Source organism: Anolis carolinensis, unplaced genomic scaffold (assembly GCF_035594765.1).
Source record: "Anolis carolinensis isolate JA03-04 unplaced genomic scaffold, rAnoCar3.1.pri scaffold_8, whole genome shotgun sequence".
Taxonomy (NCBI): domain Eukaryota; kingdom Metazoa; phylum Chordata; class Lepidosauria; order Squamata; family Dactyloidae; genus Anolis; species Anolis carolinensis.
This window is the reverse complement of record NW_026943819.1, coordinates 6,956,203-6,974,038: the sequence shown is the minus strand read 5'-3', so window position 1 is coordinate 6,974,038 and position 17,836 is coordinate 6,956,203. Positions and strand designations below refer to the sequence as shown.

At 43.0% G+C, this 17,836-nt stretch overlaps 1 protein-coding gene across 2 annotated transcripts in view; it reads left to right on the top strand.

The window, feature by feature from the left end:
* Positions 1-2,698: 2,698 nt before the first annotated feature.
* LOC100559613 (disintegrin and metalloproteinase domain-containing protein 9) overlaps positions 2,699-17,836 on the top strand; it is a 46,911-nt gene continuing 31,773 nt past the window's right edge. Inside the window, exons 1-3 of one of the 2 annotated variants that reach the window (XM_003226844.4) lie at positions 2,699-2,922; positions 12,953-13,044; positions 14,042-14,106. In XM_003226844.4, coding sequence (XP_003226892.2) covers positions 2,853-2,922; positions 12,953-13,044; positions 14,042-14,106 — 227 coding nt within the window. In that variant the 5' untranslated portion in view covers positions 2,699-2,852. The other variant, XM_062961475.1, reaches the window with a different exon arrangement.

Sequence of the window (17,836 nt, the reverse complement as noted above, 5' to 3'; positions counted from 1 at the left end):
GGGACAAAGTCGCCGCTCCGGCCAATGGAAACAGAGAAGGGACTGCCCTTGCGTAAACTCCAGAGATAGGAAATTAGTGCGACTTAGGTGGCGCCGTCCAATGGAGGGAAGCGAGGCTTAAGCTACAGCGCATGCGCGCTATACACTCCTTTCACTCCCTTTGATTGCTTGCTGCTGCCTCCTACCGGTAAGAGAAAGCAATGCAGCACCTTCCAATATTCTTAGTAAATCTGCACACCTGGAAAGTAGAAAACTAGCACTTCCAGGCCTCTTCTACACAGCTGTATAAAACCCCACATGAGTCCTTACCTGTACTAGATTTCTGCTTGCAAGGAGAAAGCATAGCAGGAAGGTCATCAGTCAAGGTTTTCCATATATAGTAGAGACTCACTTATCCAACATTCACTTATCCAGCGTTCTGGGTTATCCAATGCATTTTTGTAGTCAATATTTTCAATACATCGTGATATTTTGGTGCTAAATTCATAAATACAGTAATTACTACCTAGCATTACTGCATATTGAACTACTTTTTCTGTCAAATTTGTTGTATAACATGATGTTTGGGTGCTTAATTTGTAAAATCATAACCTCATTTGATGTTTAATAGGCTTTTCCTTAATTCCTCCTTATTATCCAACATATTCGCTTATCCAACATTCTGCCGGCTCGTTTATGTTGGATAAGTGGTTGCATTTTGTTCAACCTCAGCCCCCTCTTTTTTAAACACAAACATTAACAAAATCTATGGATAATAACTGCCCAACAAAAAAGGTATGACAATAAGCCTCCTGACTGGTGCTTCTCCTCCTCCTCCCTCCCCCTGAGCGGAGTTGTTCCATGTAGCGCCTGCAAGTGGGAGTGCCTTGGTGTCTTCGTTTTTAGGCCTGTTCCTGGGGTTATTTGGGGGTGTTGATTCACAAAATTGCATTGGATATGTTATCAAAGGCTTTCATGATCGGGATCACAGGGTTGTATATTTTCCAGGCTGTATGGCCATGTTCCCGAAGTATTCTCTCCTGACATTTTGCCCACATTTATGGCAGGCATCCTCAGAGGTTGTGAGCTATGGAGAAACTAAGCAAGGAAGGTTTATATATATCTGTGGAAAGTCCAGGGTGAGAGAAGAACTCTTCTCAGTTGGAGGCCACTGTGAATGTTGTAGTTCATCACCTTGATGAACCAACCTGGACACAGTATATTATTTAAGAACACAGAAATGCTTGACCACTCCAACAACTATCATGTCGGACTACACAGAGAAGCCATTGAAATTCACAAGCATGTGGACAACTTCAACAGAAAGAAGGAAACCATGAAAATAAACAAAATCTGGCAACCAGTATTAAAAAACTCAAAAATCAGAACAGTAAATAAAAATCAACACTCTGAAAACAGAGGAGATCCAGACATGAATCAACAAGGGGAAGCTACCGACTCTGAACAAAGGATGCCTCCAAGCAGGAAAAAGCCAGGAGATGAAGCTATTCAATGCTAATTAAGGTGATGAACTACAACATTCGCACTGGCCTCCAACTGACAAGAGTTCTTCTCTCACCCTGGACTTTCCACAGATATATATAAACCTTCCTTGCTTAGTTTCTCCATACCTCACAACCTCTGAGGATTTTTTTTTTTTAGTGTCAGGAGCAACTTGAGTCGCTTCTGGAGTGAGAGAATTGGCTGTCTGCAAGGATGTTTCCCAAGGGGATGCCCGGATGTTTTGGTGTTTTACCATCCTTGTGGGAGGCTTCTCTCATGTCCCCGCATGGAGCTGGAGCTGATAGAGGGAGCTCATCTGCACTCTCCCTGGGTGGGATTCGAACCTGGCAGCTTTCAGGTCAGCAACCCAACCTTCAAGTCACTTAGTCCACTACGTGATCTGGGGGCTCCTAACCTCTGAGGATGCCTGCCATAGATGTGGGCGAAACATCAGGAGAACATACTTCTGGAACATGGCCATACAGCCCGGAAAACATACAACAACTTTTCATTGGATAGACCACATGGGCTCTAGATGATTAAATATGGTTTTCTGTGGGTGAGCAGATGGCGACTACTGGATGGCAGATGTTCTGTATCAGAAACTAGGGCTGATGTGGTCTATCCAATGCAATTTTCCGAATCAGCACCCCAAATAACCAAACCGAATCTAAAATTGACCAGAAACTGATCCATAACAATGTGTTGTCGAATGCTTTCATGGCCGGGATCACAGGGTTTTGTGTGTCTTTCGGGCTGTGTGGCCATGTTCCAGAAGCATTCTCTCCTGACGTTTCGCCCACATCTATGGCAGGCATCCTCAGAGGTTGTGAGCTCACAACCTCTGAGGATGCCTGCCATAGATGTGGGCGAAACGTCAGGAGAGAATGCTTCTGGAACATGGCCACACAGCCCGAAAGACATACAACAACCCTGTGATCCATAACACTTTTGGTACTGATGTTGGAGAGTGGTGCCTGGTCAAAGTGGTCCCTGCTCCAAAAAATAAAAAAAGGTTGGGAACCACTGCTCTATTCTGAGCATATAATGCAGTTCAAACTGCTTACATGGCAGCACCAAAACCTTGGAAGCCCTTTTGGGCTTCTAAAGGTCTTAATCCGCCTCTGGAAGGAGGGAAGGAGGAGGAGGGAAGGAAGGAGCAAAGCGCCCTGAGCCCTTTCTCTCTGTGTCCCAAGCCACTCTCCGCCCTTGCGCTTTGCGCTTGGCTTTCCCCTCTTCCTCCTCCTCTTCCCAACCGGGAAAACCTCTCTTCTGGGCGGGGAGACGTCGGGTGGGCTCCTCCTCGGGGGTGTTTCCCGGGAAGCCAGGCCAGGAGTGGCAGGGGAGGCCCATTCGCCCGCCTCGGAGGGATGGCTGCTTGGAGCTGCTGCGCCTGGCTTTGGCTCCTGTGCGCCCTGAGCGCGCAGGCCGAGCGCCCAGGTAAGAAAGAGTCTCCCTCCTCTGGGCAGGTCTCTGTCTGCCCTTCTCTCTCTGTCTCAGCGCCTTCCTTCTCTCCGGACTCTCCTCTCTCTCCCCCCGACACCCTTGCGCCATTCAGCTCCGGATTCCCCCCCTCCCCACTCGGATAAAGCGGCCCCCCCTTCCGTCTCCAAATCCCTGCGCGCCTCTGTCCTTTGGAGAGTTGGGAGGATGCCCAAAAGATACTCCCAGCCATCTTCGCCTCCCTTTCGGGCCTGTTGGCTGGAATTGGGGGTGTCATGAGAACCCCCTTCCAGGATCAGGACAAAGGTCTCTGTAAGGCGGCCTAAGACATTTTACTGCCTGAGGCACAGCCATTGATAGCCTTGGAGGCGAAGGTCCATTTTCAGCATGTTGTGATCCTAAAATATTCTGTATTGTTGTGTGCCTTTAAGTCACTTCCAGTTTATGGTGACTGCAAGGACAACCTATCACAGGGTTTTCTTTATGCAAGCTTGGTTCAAAATCCTGCCTTCCTCAGAGGCTGAGAAAGTGTGACTCGTCCAGTGAGTTTACATGAATGAACTCCTCCTTTAAGAAACAATTGAAAACTTGGATGTTTAGGTTGGCCTTTGGAGAGACAGCCATTGGATGACCAGCCTCATTATAATTCTATTCTGAATTTTACTACTGTGTTTCCCCGAAAATAAGACAGTGTCTTATATTAATTTTTGCTCCCAAAGATGTGCTAGGTCTTATTTTCAGGGGATGTCTTATTTTTCCATGAAGAAGAATTCACATTTATTGTTGAACAAAAAAAATTAACATTTATTATATACTGTACAGTAGTTGTCACCACAAACCAGCGTAACCGGACAAACTGTGAATCCTATCAAAAATGTCTTGTTACTACCATTATTTCCATGTATAACACTCAATGGTATGTACATTTACCAATACTGTGTGCTCTGGTGTTCTGTTCGGCAGGCATGCTTCCAAACACAAACTTTGCTAGGTCTTACTTTCGGGGGAGATCTTATATTTAGCAATCCAGCAAAACCTTTACTAGGTCTTATTTTCTGGGGATGTCTTATTTTCGGGGAAACAGGGTAGGTTCCTCTTATCTGGGTATTTTAATCTAATGATTCTATCTTTATATTGCTGCCTGCTGCAGTCCCCCCACCTATGAAGTTTGACTGAATTGTATTGGTGGTTATTTGATATTATTATTGTTGTATTAACTTTTGTTTTAGCTTTTGTTTTATTACCTTATTGTGTTTTAACCTGTGTATATTGTGCTAATGTATTTGTGTTGTTACTTTTGTAACAATGTGAGCCGCCCCGAGTCCCTGTGTGGAGATGGTGGTGGGGTATAAATAAAGTTTTATTATTATTATTAACTCTCAAACCACTACATGACGTTGGCTTGGAAAGAAAGAGGAATTTCTAGAATAATTGATTAATTTTCAGAGGATAAATCTATACAACCCAACCAACTTAAAAAATCAAATTGGAACCAATAAAACCGTCATGGTTGCAATTAATGTAAATAAATGCCTTTCAGGCAAAACTGTGCAGAATGGAGGCCCTACCTAGAGCTCTAACTAAATTAGTATTCTTTGGCAAAGAAGGCCTGGTAAAAATACAGTTCCCAGGATTTCATAGCATTGAGCCATGGCAGTTCAAGTAGTGTCAATTTTACCCCAACTTGAACTGCCATGGCTCAATGCTATGGAATCCTGGGAGTTGTAGTTCTACCGGGCCTTTAAGTCTTCTCTGCCCAGATTCCATGCCATTGAGCGATGGCAGTTCAAGTGGGGTCAAACTGCATTAATTCTGCAATCTGGAATCACCCTCAATCATTTCCATGCCAGCAGACAAACACTGTTTGCCTTGTTTTCTGGTCCTTTGATACTTAAGATCTTTTCCTGTGATAAAAAAGACACAGTTTACAGAAAGTTTATAGCTAAAGATAATGGAAATAACGTATCCCCGCCTTTCTTACAAGCACTAGGGACATGGAAATCCTCTTTTGAGTAACCTTGGGCAAGCCATATTCCTTCATCTTAAAAGGAAAGCATTGTTATTGCTACTGGTTATTTATATCCCAACCCTTTTCCCAAGGCAACTTGGAAAAGTTGAAACAAGGTTAGAAATATTTCAATTCTGCACAACTTAAAGTAAATAAAATTGGAACAGAATGAAAAGCAATTGATTAAATTGAAGAATAGCAAAAATAAGCAACACAAAGGGATATTATAGGCACAGTGTGTTAAAGCGCTAAGCTGCTGAACTTGCAGACCAAAAGGTCCCAGGTTCAAATCCCGGGAGCAGAATAAGCGCCCGCTGTTAGCCCCAGCTTCTGCCAACCTAGCAGTTCGAAAACATGCCAATGTGAGTAGATCAATAGGTACCCCTCCGGCGGGAAGGTAACAGCGCTCCATGCAGTCATGCTGGCCACATGACCTTGGAGGTGTCTACGGACAACGCCGGCTCTTTGGCTTAGAAATGGAGATGAGCACCAACCCCCAGAGTCGTTCACGACTGGACTTAACGTCAGGAGAAATTACCTTTTTTACTCTACTCTATAACTTGATTAGTTCTTACCACCAAATGCCTAGGATGCTATCCTGCCCCTAAACCAGTGCCTGTCATCAGTGATGGACTGGATGAGGGCTGATAAGTTGAAAGCAAATTCAGACAAAACAGGGGTACTCCTGATCAGTTGGAAGGTGTGTTAGATAGGTTCACACTCCCCTTGAAAATGTAGGTTCGCAGTCGGGGGGTGATCTTGGACTCAGCGCTGACCCTAGAACCCCAGGTGTCGGTGCTGGCCAGGACCACCTTTGCACAATTCAAACTTGTGCACCAACTGCATCCATATCTTGAGACGCCAGCTCTAGCCATGGTAGTCCATACCCTGGTTGCATCCCGTCTGGACTACTGCAATACTCTCTACACAGGGCTGCCTTTGAAGACAGTTCAGAAGCTGCAACTGGTTCAGAGATCAGCAGTCAGATTACTAACTGGAGTGCTGTACAGGGAGTGGACAACTCCTATGTTATGGCAGCTTCACTGACTGCCAGTCTGCCTCCAAGCTAAATACAAAGTGCTGGTCATTCATTATCTATAAAGGCCTAAATGGTTCGGGCCTGGACTATTTAAAAGACCGCATCTCTGTATACAAACCAAGACGAGTGCTGTGGTCAGCGGAGGAGGCCCTTCTCTCAGTCCCACCCCCATCTCAAGTGCGGTTGATGGGAACGAGAGAAGGTGCCTTCTTGTGATCTCTCCACACCTTTGGAACTCCCTCCGCAAAGAATTTTAAAAGGCCCCTTCTCTCCTCTTCTTTAAAAAGCTATTAAAAACCTATGCAATTTAGCTTATGGAGTGGACGAGGATTAAGCACATCTAGATGCACCCTCGCCTAGCTGCTAATATCCACCCTGTTAATCTGCTGTTCATTATCTCCCCTCCAACAATTTAGTCTGATTTTTAGAGAATTTAAGGACTTACTATGTTTGCAATTATGTGAATTGTGTTATGTCTTCTTTATTTAAGTTGTTTTATAATTTATTGAGTTGTATTTGATTTGTTTATATATTATGGTAGGCATTGAATGTTTGCCACTGTGTATTTTGTTGTAAGCCACCCTGAATCCCTTCGGGGAGATAGGATGGGCTTTAAATAAAGTTTCATTCATTCATTAAAGAAATAAATACTAAGTTTATAGCTTAAGCTTTCAGAGATTTAGGCTAGTTCTATACTATAGAATTGGGGCTGTGGTGGTGCAGTGGGTAAAACCGCTAAGCTGCAGAACTTGCTGACTGAAAGGTTGGTGGTTCGAATATGTGGGACGGGGTGAGCTCCCATTTTTAGCCCCAGCTTCTGAGGACATAGCAGTTCGAAAACATGCACATGTGAGTAGATCAATAGGTTCCACTCCAGCGGGAAAGTAACAGTGCTCCATGCAGTCATGCCAGCCACATGACCTAGAAGGCATCTGTGGACAACGCTGGCTCTTCAGCTTAGAAATGGAGATGTGCACCAAGCTCCAGAGTTAGACTCGACTAGACTTAATGTCAAGGAGAAACCTTTACCTTTTATATTGTAGAATTAAAACAATTAATATAGCCCTATAAGTGCCATGGTTCAGTGCTATGAAAGCTTGAGATTTGTATGCCGAGGCACCAGCACTCTTTAGCAAAGAAGGTGAAAGCTCTTGTAGAACTACAACTCCCCTGGTTCCATACAATTGAGCCGTGGCATTTAAAATGGTGCCAAACAGGTGCCAAATGGCATTCATTCTTTAGCCTCTAACATTGGAATAGGGCTCTGGTTTATAGTATCATCTGAAACAAGAAACAGGAAAAACTCCCCTTGTCCGTGTTTTCTCCAGAGACGTCCAATTGCTTAGATATTTGAACAAATTATACGCCGGAGGAAATGCACATCAAAAGCAAAATGTGTGCCTTGAACCAAAACAAACCCATGAAATCCCTGCATGGAGACTTCCTGGATGGATATGATGATCTTTAAAACATGTCCTTTAATGATATCCTTCCTAGAACTAGCAGGATGTCATCCAAGGAGGAGGGCGTTCATAGTGCTTTAATGAATGAATAAAATGAAATTACAGTACAGTAGAGACTCACTTATCCAAGCTAAACGGGCCGGCAGAAGCTTGGATAAGCGAATATCTTGGATAATAAGGAGGGATTAAGGAAAAGCCTATTAAACATCAAATTAGATTATGATTTTACAAATTAAGCACCAAAACATTATGTTATACAACAAATTTGACAAAAAAGTACTTCAATACGCAGAAATTTTATGTTGTAATTACTGCGTTTACAAATTTAGCACCAAAATATCACGATGTATTGAAAACATTGACTACAAAATGGCTTGGATAATCCAGAAGCTTGGATAAGCAAGGCTTGGATAAGTGAGACTCTACTGTACTTGTAATCGTTCTACGAGTAGCAGCAATCGCAAAATATTTGTTTAAGTATCTGTAGAACTAATACAGCTTGATACCACTTGAACTGTCATGGCTCATGGCTATGTCAGCATGGGAGTTGTAGTTTTCCAAGGCCTTTATCTCATTTTATTTTATGCTTTAAATGAGTTTTTATGGTTAATGTAATGTATTGTTTTACATAATGTCGATTTTACTTTGTTTTTATTTATTGTAATATGTTTTAATTGTTGTATTTTGTTTATTGTTTTCGGCCCTTTGTCCCATGTTAGCCACCCGAGTCCCTGCCGGGAGATGGTGGTGGGATAGAGAGATAAAGTTATTTACTTACTTACTTACTTTAGCCTTCTGTGCCAAATACAGTAGAGCCTCACTTATCCAACGTTCTGGATTATCCAACGCATTTTTGTAGTCAATGTTTTCAATGCATTGTGATATTTTGGTGCTAAATTCGTAAATACAGTAATTACAACATAGCATTACTGTATTGAACTACTTTTTCTGTCAAATTTGTTGTATAACATGATGTTTTGGTGCTTAATTTGTAAAATCATAACCCAGTTTGATGTTTAATAGGCTTTTCCTTAATCCCTCCTTATTATCCAACATATTTGCTTATCCAACATTCTGCCGGCCCGTTTATGTTGGATAAATGAGACTCTACTGTAGGTTCGGTGCCCCCATTAAACTACAACTCCCAGGGTTCCATAGCATTGAGCCATGGCAGTTCAAGTGGTGTCAAACTTCATTAAGTCTACAGTGTTTATGTGCCCGAAGTTAAGCAAGGACAATTGGAGTGGAGGCCAAGCATTTCATTTGATCTCTCCCTTCTCATGTTTTTCTTGGGTTGGAAAACAATGTGCAAAATAAACACTGCATTTCATTCATGAAAGGAGAGGGCTGTGCACGCCTTAATAGTTCCTATATTATCATAGCACAGACTTCCTTCCATAATCGGAGGCAGAACTGAGCTCATTAAATGGTTAAGCTGTAAAAATTCATGGTGGCCATCTGCCTAGTTGGAGCTAGAAATGCGTCCACGCTGTAGAACGAATGCTGTTTGACATCACTTGAACTGCCATGGCTCAATGCTAAGGAGTCATGGGAGTTGTAGTTGGACAGGGCATCAGCAGAGAAGGCTAAAAAGACCTTGTAAAACCACAACTTCCATTCAAGCATAGCATTGGAACATGGCAGTTCAAGTAGAGCCAAATGGCACTAATTCAGCAATATAGACACACACCATTTGCAGCTAGCTTGTCCACCTTACAGGGTTGTTGTTCTGACACTTAACCGAATAAGCAATGAGATGCATCTTTGAACAGATAGTATTATGTCATCGCTAAATAGGATTATCGTGTATGTCAGGCAAACTGAGATCTGCTGAGGATCCCTCCTCCCACACACTGCGAAAGTCCCAAACAAAACAGGTCAGGAAATGGCTCAGCTAAGATGAATCTATTTCTCCTACATTTGTATATTTTAATAAAATTACTAAGGGCGGGTGGCGTATAGGCTGAGCATCTTTAAATTTGAAGTTGTGATGCCCAAAATACTCTAAATCCAAAATGATCCACATGTCTGGTTGAGATTATTTATTGCAACTGATTGCATGGCTCAGGAGTTCATGGGAAACGTCCAAGATGAGCTCAGCTTCTATACAGATGTGTTTACACAGCAGTATATGTTGATTTACACAGTCACGTTGATCGCCCCAGGTTTGGGGAAAAAAGGAAACCATATACTGGTTGAGCATTTAAGAAGAGAGACTTCATGCCAAGTTGCATGTTCACCATTTACTTTGGATGTGGGCTTCATTTCTGCATCTCCAATCTATATCAGTGGTTCCCAACCTGTGGTTCGTGGACCACCAGTGGTCCCCAAGAACTAAAATATGGTCTATGGCTTCACTGTTACTACACCGTTGCAACGAGAGTGACTGGTCTCACAAAACCCTTTTATAGTGCTGAGACAATGGGGATGTTGGGAGGGGAGAGGCTGACTACTCACGAAAGACACAACAACAAGCCTCCTGACTGCTGCTTCTCCTCCTCCTCCCTCCCCCTGAGCGGAGACGTTCCATGTGGCTGCAAACCATGGCGCCTTGGTGTCTTCGTTTTAGGCCTGTTCCTGGGGTTATTTGGGGTGCTGATTCTGAAAATTGCATTGTATATACCACATCAGCTCTAGATCATTAAATATGGTTTTCTCTGGGTGAGCAGTTGGCGACTATTGGATGGCATATGTTCTGTGTCAGAAACTAGAGCTGATGTGGTCTATCCAATGCAATTTTCGGAATCAGCACCCCAAATAAAACTGAATCTAAACATGACGAAAAAACTGATTTGTAACCCTTTTGGTACTAATGTTGGAGAGTGGTCCCTGCTCAAGTGGTCCCTGGTCAAAGTGGTCCATGGTCAAAATAAGGTTGGGAATCACTGAACTGTACTGTAGAATTAGTGCAGTTTGACACCACTTGAACTGCCATGGCTCATGTTGCACCTCAGGTTAGCTTCACCTTCCTAAGGACACCAGGCTGCAGACAGATTGTGGTCTTTTGTAGTTTATTAGGAAATAAGGAAAAGATAGTTCATAAAAGATAAAAGTTCAGTTCCAAAAGATAGTTACAAAAACAAGGCTGTAAGAACAAATCCATGGAAACATTAGGCATGAAACAAGGTGCTTAAAACGAAGCCAAAGTCCCAGAAACGAGGATACATCCAGGCTACAAGATAATATAGGAAAGCAGACTTGGTTCTTGATTCAAGCGAGGAAATTGCTTTGACAAAGATTTCCCTCTCAGCAGACTGTTTTAATAGCATAACATGAAGGCATTTCTTTGCCCTTTGACCTCCCTCTTATTTGTTATTCTGAGGCTTCTGCGCAACCCCCGAAATTCCAAATGATTAGACCGATCTAGAGAAGCAGCCTCATCCCTTTCAAGGCCACAGGGCTTGTTAGTGTTATCAGGCTGAGGCTGGGAGCTACTCTCCCTTTCTGCTTCTTGTACCTGAAAACCATCATCAGTAACAACATCATTTCTTCCTGTGGGAAAGCCTCCCTGCTCCTCATCTCCCACAGCAGGAATCCCACAATTCCCATCAGAGTCATCTTGAAACTCATCCTGAACCTGAATCCCACCATCTTGAAACTGCATCCCAGAATCCTCATCAGAGTCACACAACGGCTGAGTCACAACAGCTCACTGCTATGGAATCACAAGATTTGTAGTTTGGAGAGGTACCAGCATTTGTTGGCAGAGAAGGCGAAAGAACGTGTCTAGCCACAACTCCTAGTGTTCCATAACATTAAAACATGACAGTGAATGTGATGTCAAGCCACATTCATTCTGCAGTGTAGTTGCACCCATTAGTTATAGGGAACTTGAAGGCACACAGAACAGAGATGGGCAAAGTGTGGCCCCAGGACCTGTCAGAGGTCAAAAGATTGGTGTGGAATTCATGGCAAAGATGAACACACAGCACCAATTTGGGCAGTCCTGGCACTGGATTGTAGAGTTTACACTCCTGCGTTCTTTGTATACATTGTTTCATTCAATTTGCAAGCAAGTTTTCCTTGGTTTAGACAGTTTGAGGCAATGTCCTTCCCTCTTCCAAGAATTACTTCTTCATCCTCACCTCCTCCTCTCTCCAAGTCTATGGCTAGGCTTTTTCAGAGCTTGTTGAGCTGATACATTCCAGGGGCATGAGCTATTCAAAATGGGTTGTGTCCAAACGTCTTTGTTGGTCTCCTATCATGGCAACAAGGGTGACTCCATCCTTTCTGAGGCAATGCTTTGTCTGATGCAAAAGGTGTTATCATTGGACCACAGCTTTGAAAAGTTCCTTTTTTCTTGCAGCCGTAGATGTCTTTTAGATGCTCTTAGTACAGCAGGCCCCTTCTACACTGCCAGATAATCTGATTTGAACTGGATTATTTTGGGGCCCTTCCACACAGAATATAACCCAGAATATAAAGGCAGATAATCCACAATATCTGCTTTGGACTGAGTCCACACTGTCATAGAAAAAGGTAAAGGTTTCCCCTGATGTTAAGTCCAGTTGTGTCCGACTCTGGGGGTTGGTGCTCATCTCCATTTCTAAGCCGAAGAGCCGGCGTTGTCCGTAGACACCTCCAAGGTCATGTGGCCAGCATGATTGTATGGAGCGCCGTTACTTTCCCGCCGGAGCGGTACCTATTGATCTACTCACATTGGCATGTTTTCGAACTGCTAGGTTGGCAGGAGCTGGAGCTAACAGTGGGCGCTCACTCCGCTCCTGGGATTTGAACCTGGGACCTTTCAGTCTGCAAGTTCAGCAGCTCAGTGCTTTAACACACTTCGCCACCGGGACTCCTATTACACTGTCATATAATCCAGTTCAAAGTGGATTTTATATGGCAGTGTAAAAGGGGCGTGTAAAGATACAGTTGTCCTATTACTAACTAATATACAGAATATGAAAATGGTAACAAATTATAATCCTTACAGGCGCATGAGTAATGCACAAATGCAAACTGTTTACAGCATTAAATCAAACATTATATTCATGTTGGTATGATTTTCAGTAACAAATAAGTATGTTCAGTAACTGAGTACAACACTTTGAATTCCAGTATTGTCCCACGTAGATAAGTCTTAGAAATGCATGGTCAAAGGAATAAGCAACTGTATATTGTGGTTCACACTCATCATTGTCCCATGTAAGTTAATGTTTTGGAGATGCGCAAAAGGAATGTAAAACCTTGATTTGAGGGAGTTGTAGTTCACCTACATCCAGAGAGCACTGTGAACCCAAACACAGGCGGATCTGGACCAAACTCGGCACACATACCTGATATGCTGAAATGACTTGGCATGATGTGAGTTGTAGTTCACCCACAACTTTACGCATTTTGTACAATTAAAAATTGACTTTTCCAAATAACCTAGGCAATACTGGATACCCAATAAAAATGTCTCCAGACTATTTCTTCGTTGCTCAGCATTCTTGCAAAGAAGGTTCCTGACTTAACAGTCCTGATGGTCTCATTTCTGTGTTGATCCGTCAACGTTTCCTTTTCTCTTCCTAGGTTTCCAGACATTATCTGATTTGTCTTCCTACGAAATTGTGGTCCCCAGGAGGATAACAAGAGAGCGCCGTGATCTGCCCGAAACGCCACAGGTATTTCAGGTTAAATGCTCTTTATGGCTGGGGGCAACCTAGGTTCAAATCATTGGGAAGAAAGAAGCAAAGAACGGAGGAATAAGCCTCTGAAACAGTGTCACTGACGAGGAATCTAATCAATCTTGAAAAGATTAGTGTTGCTTTCTGAGAACTATAGTAAAAAAGTATCTTTCTCAAGCTTTGTAAATACAGTAGAATCTCACTTATCCAAGCTTCGCTTATCCAAGCTTCTGGATTATCCAAGCTATTTTTGTAATCAATGTTTTCAATATATCATGATATTTTGGTGCTAAATTCATAAATACAGTAATTACAACATAACATTACTGCGTATTGAACTACTTTTTCTGTCAAATTTGTTGTATAACATGATGTTTTGGTGCTTAATTTGTAAAATCATAACCTAATTTGATGTTTAATAGGCTTTTCCTTAATCCCTCCTTATTATCCAAGATATTCACTTATCCAAGCTTCTGCCAGCCTGTTTAACTTGGATAAGTGAGACTCTACTGTATATAGAAAAGCAAGACTTAATAAGCTCTTCACTTGAGGTGCATATACACTGTTGAATTCATGCAGTTTGGCACCACTTTAACTTCCCTGTCTCAATGCTGTGGGGTCATTAGAGTTGTAGTTTGATGAGGCACTCTTTGGCAGAGAAGGCTGAAGACCTTGCAAAACTCTAACTCTCATCATTCCATAAGACAGAGCCCTGGCAGTTAAAGTAGTGTCAAACTGCATTATTTCTATAGTATACATCAGGCATGGGTAACTTTGGCCCTTCAAGTGTTTTGGATTTCAACTCCCACAATTCCTAACAGTAGGCTGTTAGGAATTGTGGGAGTTGAAGTCCAAAACACCTGGAAGGCCAAAGTTTGCCCATGCCTGGTATAGATGTTCCTCTGGAGGAAAAGGACTGTGCCAATTTGAAAGACTTGTGGATGAATCACTGGAGACATTGGATCTTAATATTTTGTTTTCATCTTCTTTTAAGGACATGTTTTTATACGTGATCACCATCGAAGGAAAAGACCGTACACTGGTCCTAGAAAGAAATGAGTAAGCGGCTTATTCTGATTTTCTTCTGTTTGGTGACCCAAGAAGAACGTAAAATATAAGTTACACAAGAGCCAGCGATGGAAATATTTGGATGAGTTTGACTTCCCCTCCCATCCTCTCGGCTTCCCTCCCAAACACCAGCAAAGCACTTTTCTGTTGGACATTGTGATAACATTCGGACTTCCCAAAGCCAGAGGAAGCAGTTGTGCAAAGAGGATGTGGTTATTCATTAACTGCTCTCCTGTTTATCTGCTAGCCGTTTGATTTTAAAATAGGAATTCTGTTTGCATTTGTAAATGACGAATATTTGGAAAGACCTGTTGGCAACGTTCTCTTACTTTCAGTTCCCAAAGTTTTGCTTTCCCCTATTCTTCTTCCTTTTATCCAGATTGGCTGCTTTAGGTCTGCTATTGGGAGCAACAGGGTGAATCTACACTGTAGAATTAATGCAGTATCACTCCGTTTTCACTGCTATTAGCAGGTACCTACAACTCTTTCCTATTCCTATTATAAATCACTAGCTGTGCCCGGCCACACGTTGCTGTGGCATTGTCTGGTGGTGTTGGTGAGAACTTGTTGAGGTAGTGGTGGTATTGAATGTCTGTTGTATGGTTGTCTTTATGTTTAGTATGCATTTGGTTGTTTGTGTACTGTGAAAGTGGTGAGGGTAGAAGGGGTCTATGTCTCTGTGTAGTATTGTATGGTATTTATATGTTGTCCATGTGTTGTGAATGCTTGGATTGTGTCCTGCTGTATAGTAGAAAGGGTTGGGCTGGATGGCCCTTAGGGGTCTCTCCAAACTCTTGTGCCTGTCCCCTGGGCTGAGTGTGTTGCTAGGAGACCAAGTGGGCGGAGCTTAGCCCTCTAACTGGCAGCAATTGGATAAAAACAATTATTCCTCTCCCTGTAATTAGGACTTTATTTTTCTTTTCTTTTTGTTGTATCAACCTAGAGCCGTGGATGATGGGTTGTGTTGTCAAATTTTGAGGTTGGGGGGCCTGTAGTTTTGTTGTTTTGTCCGCTGCCCTGATGCCATCACTCTTTTATATATATAGATGGTGAATTGTCTCCAAACCTCTCTAATATGTTCAGTTGCTGATCAATTCCTCTGTTTGTTGTGTGCCAAAGAAAGGAATAGGAAAGGGTTAAGGGAGAGGAACAGTTATGGGAACAGTTTTTGTGGACTTTATGGCAGCCTATGACACCGTGCAACATAGAAAAATGCTGCATAAAGTCTACCATATCACCCGGGACTTTGACTTTACAAAAACTGTCCAGACCCTCCTGGAAAACCGCAGCTTCTATGTGGAGTTTCAGGGCCAGAAAAGCAGATGGAGGAGGCAAAAGAATGGTCTACCCCAAGGCAGCGTCCTTGCACCGACCTTATTCAACATCTTCACAAACGATCAGCCACAACCACCACTCACAAAGAGCTTTATATATGCTGATGACCTTGGCCTTACAACACAAGCGAAAGATTTTGAAACAGTTGAAAAGCAGCTCACTAATGCCTTGAAAGATCTCTCCAGCTACTTCAAAGAGAACCACCTGAAGCCTAACCCTGCCAAGACACAAGTGTGTGCTTTCCATCTACATAACCGCGAAGCCAACAGGAAACTGAAAGTTACTTGGGAAGGCCAAGAGCTCGAACACTGTTTCCATCCTAAATACCTTGGTGTCACCTTAGACCGAACACTAACATATAGGAAACACTGCATGAACACCAAGCACAAAGTAGCTGCAGGCAATGACATCCTGCGGAAACTGACTGGCAGCGCATGGGGTGCAGACCCACAAGTAGTAAGAACATCAGCCCTGGCCTTGTCTTTCTCAACGGCAGAGTATGCCTGTCCTGTTTGGCACAAGTCTGCCCATGCAAAGCAGGTGGACATAGCACTGAATGAAACATGCAGAATCATCACGGGATGCCTTAAACCTACACCTGTTGATAAACTCTACAAGTTAGCTGGCATTGCCCCTCCTGACGTGCGACGGGAAGTTGCTGCTAACGGTGAGAGAAAAAAGGTCGAACATTGTGAAAGCCACCCACTGCATGGCTATCACCCTCCTCCCACCAGACTCAAATCAAGGAAGGGCTTCATGAGAACCACCACTCCTCTCGATGTTCCTCCAGCAACAGCAAGGGTGTCCTTCTGGGCAGCTAAACCTGGCAATTCTAACTGGATGGCCCCCCATGAGGGTCTTCCTCCCGGGGCAAACCAAGAATGGGCAACTTGGAAGTCCCTAAACAGACTCAGAAGCGGAGTGGGCAGATCTAAAGACAACTTGGCAAGGTGGCACTACCTGGAGAAATCCTCCACCTCGTGTGACTGTGGAGCAGAACAGACAACTCCGCATATGTATGCTTGCCCACAATGCCCTGCCTCATGCACGGAGGAAGAGTTGTTTAAAGCTACGGACAATGCGGTTGCTGTTGCCCGCTTTTGGTCCAAAACTATTTAGTTGCTTGTGATTTTCTTTTCTTTTTTTCCCCATCATTGTGAAATGTATTTGTCGTGAAATGCTTTTGACACGAAATAAATAAATAAGGGAGAGGCAGTGGGCAGGGTCATACAAATTCCACACCAGTAGAGAGAGTAAGAAACACTGGGATGTCTGTGGTGGAGGAAAAATGGAAAATCTAGGATGAAATTATCTCTGCATGAAAGACTTCACTGGGGTGGTGGTCAGTATTGTGTTTGTGAAGGACATTGGCAAGGATCTTTTATATGTTTACAGCGCTCGCTGTAACCTGCAATGTCATTGGAGTGAGGGCCATTGGTGTCTCCTATGTAGTGGAAGCTATAGCTCTTTGTGGAAGTGTGAGCTTGTCTGTGTAAGTGGACACGTGTAGAGATACAGTTGTCCTATTACTAACTAATATACAGAATAGAACAATGGTAACAGACAAATTATAATCCTTACAGGCGCATGAGTAATGCACAAATGCAAACTGTTTACAACATTACGTCAAACATTATATTCATGCTTGTATGTTTTTTTCAGTAACAGATAAGTATGTTCAGTAACTGAGTACAACACTTTGAATTCCAGTATTGTCCCACGTAGATAAACATCTTAGAAATGCATGGTCAAAGGAATAAACCACTGATAGTTTCTCCTGTAAATTGTGTTTCACACTTTAGATAAATTCATCATTGTCCCATGCAAGTTAATGTTTTGGAAATGCGCAAAAGGAATGTAGCTGTGGCGCAGCTGGCTAGTAACCAGCTGCTATAAATCACTACTGACCAAGAGGTCATGAGTTCGAAGCCCGGGTCGGGTTAAGCCCCCGACCATTAATAGCCCCGGCTTGCTGTTGACCTATACAGCCCCGAAAGACAGTTGCATCTGTCAATTAGGGAAATTTAGGGATGCTTTATGTGGGAGGCTAATTTACAACACCATAAAACTGCCAGCAAAACACGAGGAAAGGAATGAGGAAGTACAGCCACTACTGGACGGTGAAGCAACAGCTCCCCCTGTGGCCGGAATCGTGAAGCTGGAAAAATGTTAAAAATGCCTCTGAGTCTGTCTAATGTATGTTGTTTGTCTGTTGGCATTGAATGTTTGCCATATATGTGTTCATTGTAATCCGCCCTGAGTCCCCTTCGGGGTGAGAAGGGCGGAATATAAATACTGTAAATAAATAAAACATAAAGGAATGTAGAACAACATTACAGGAGAAATTATCAGTTGTTTATTCCTTTGACCGTGCATTTCTAAGACT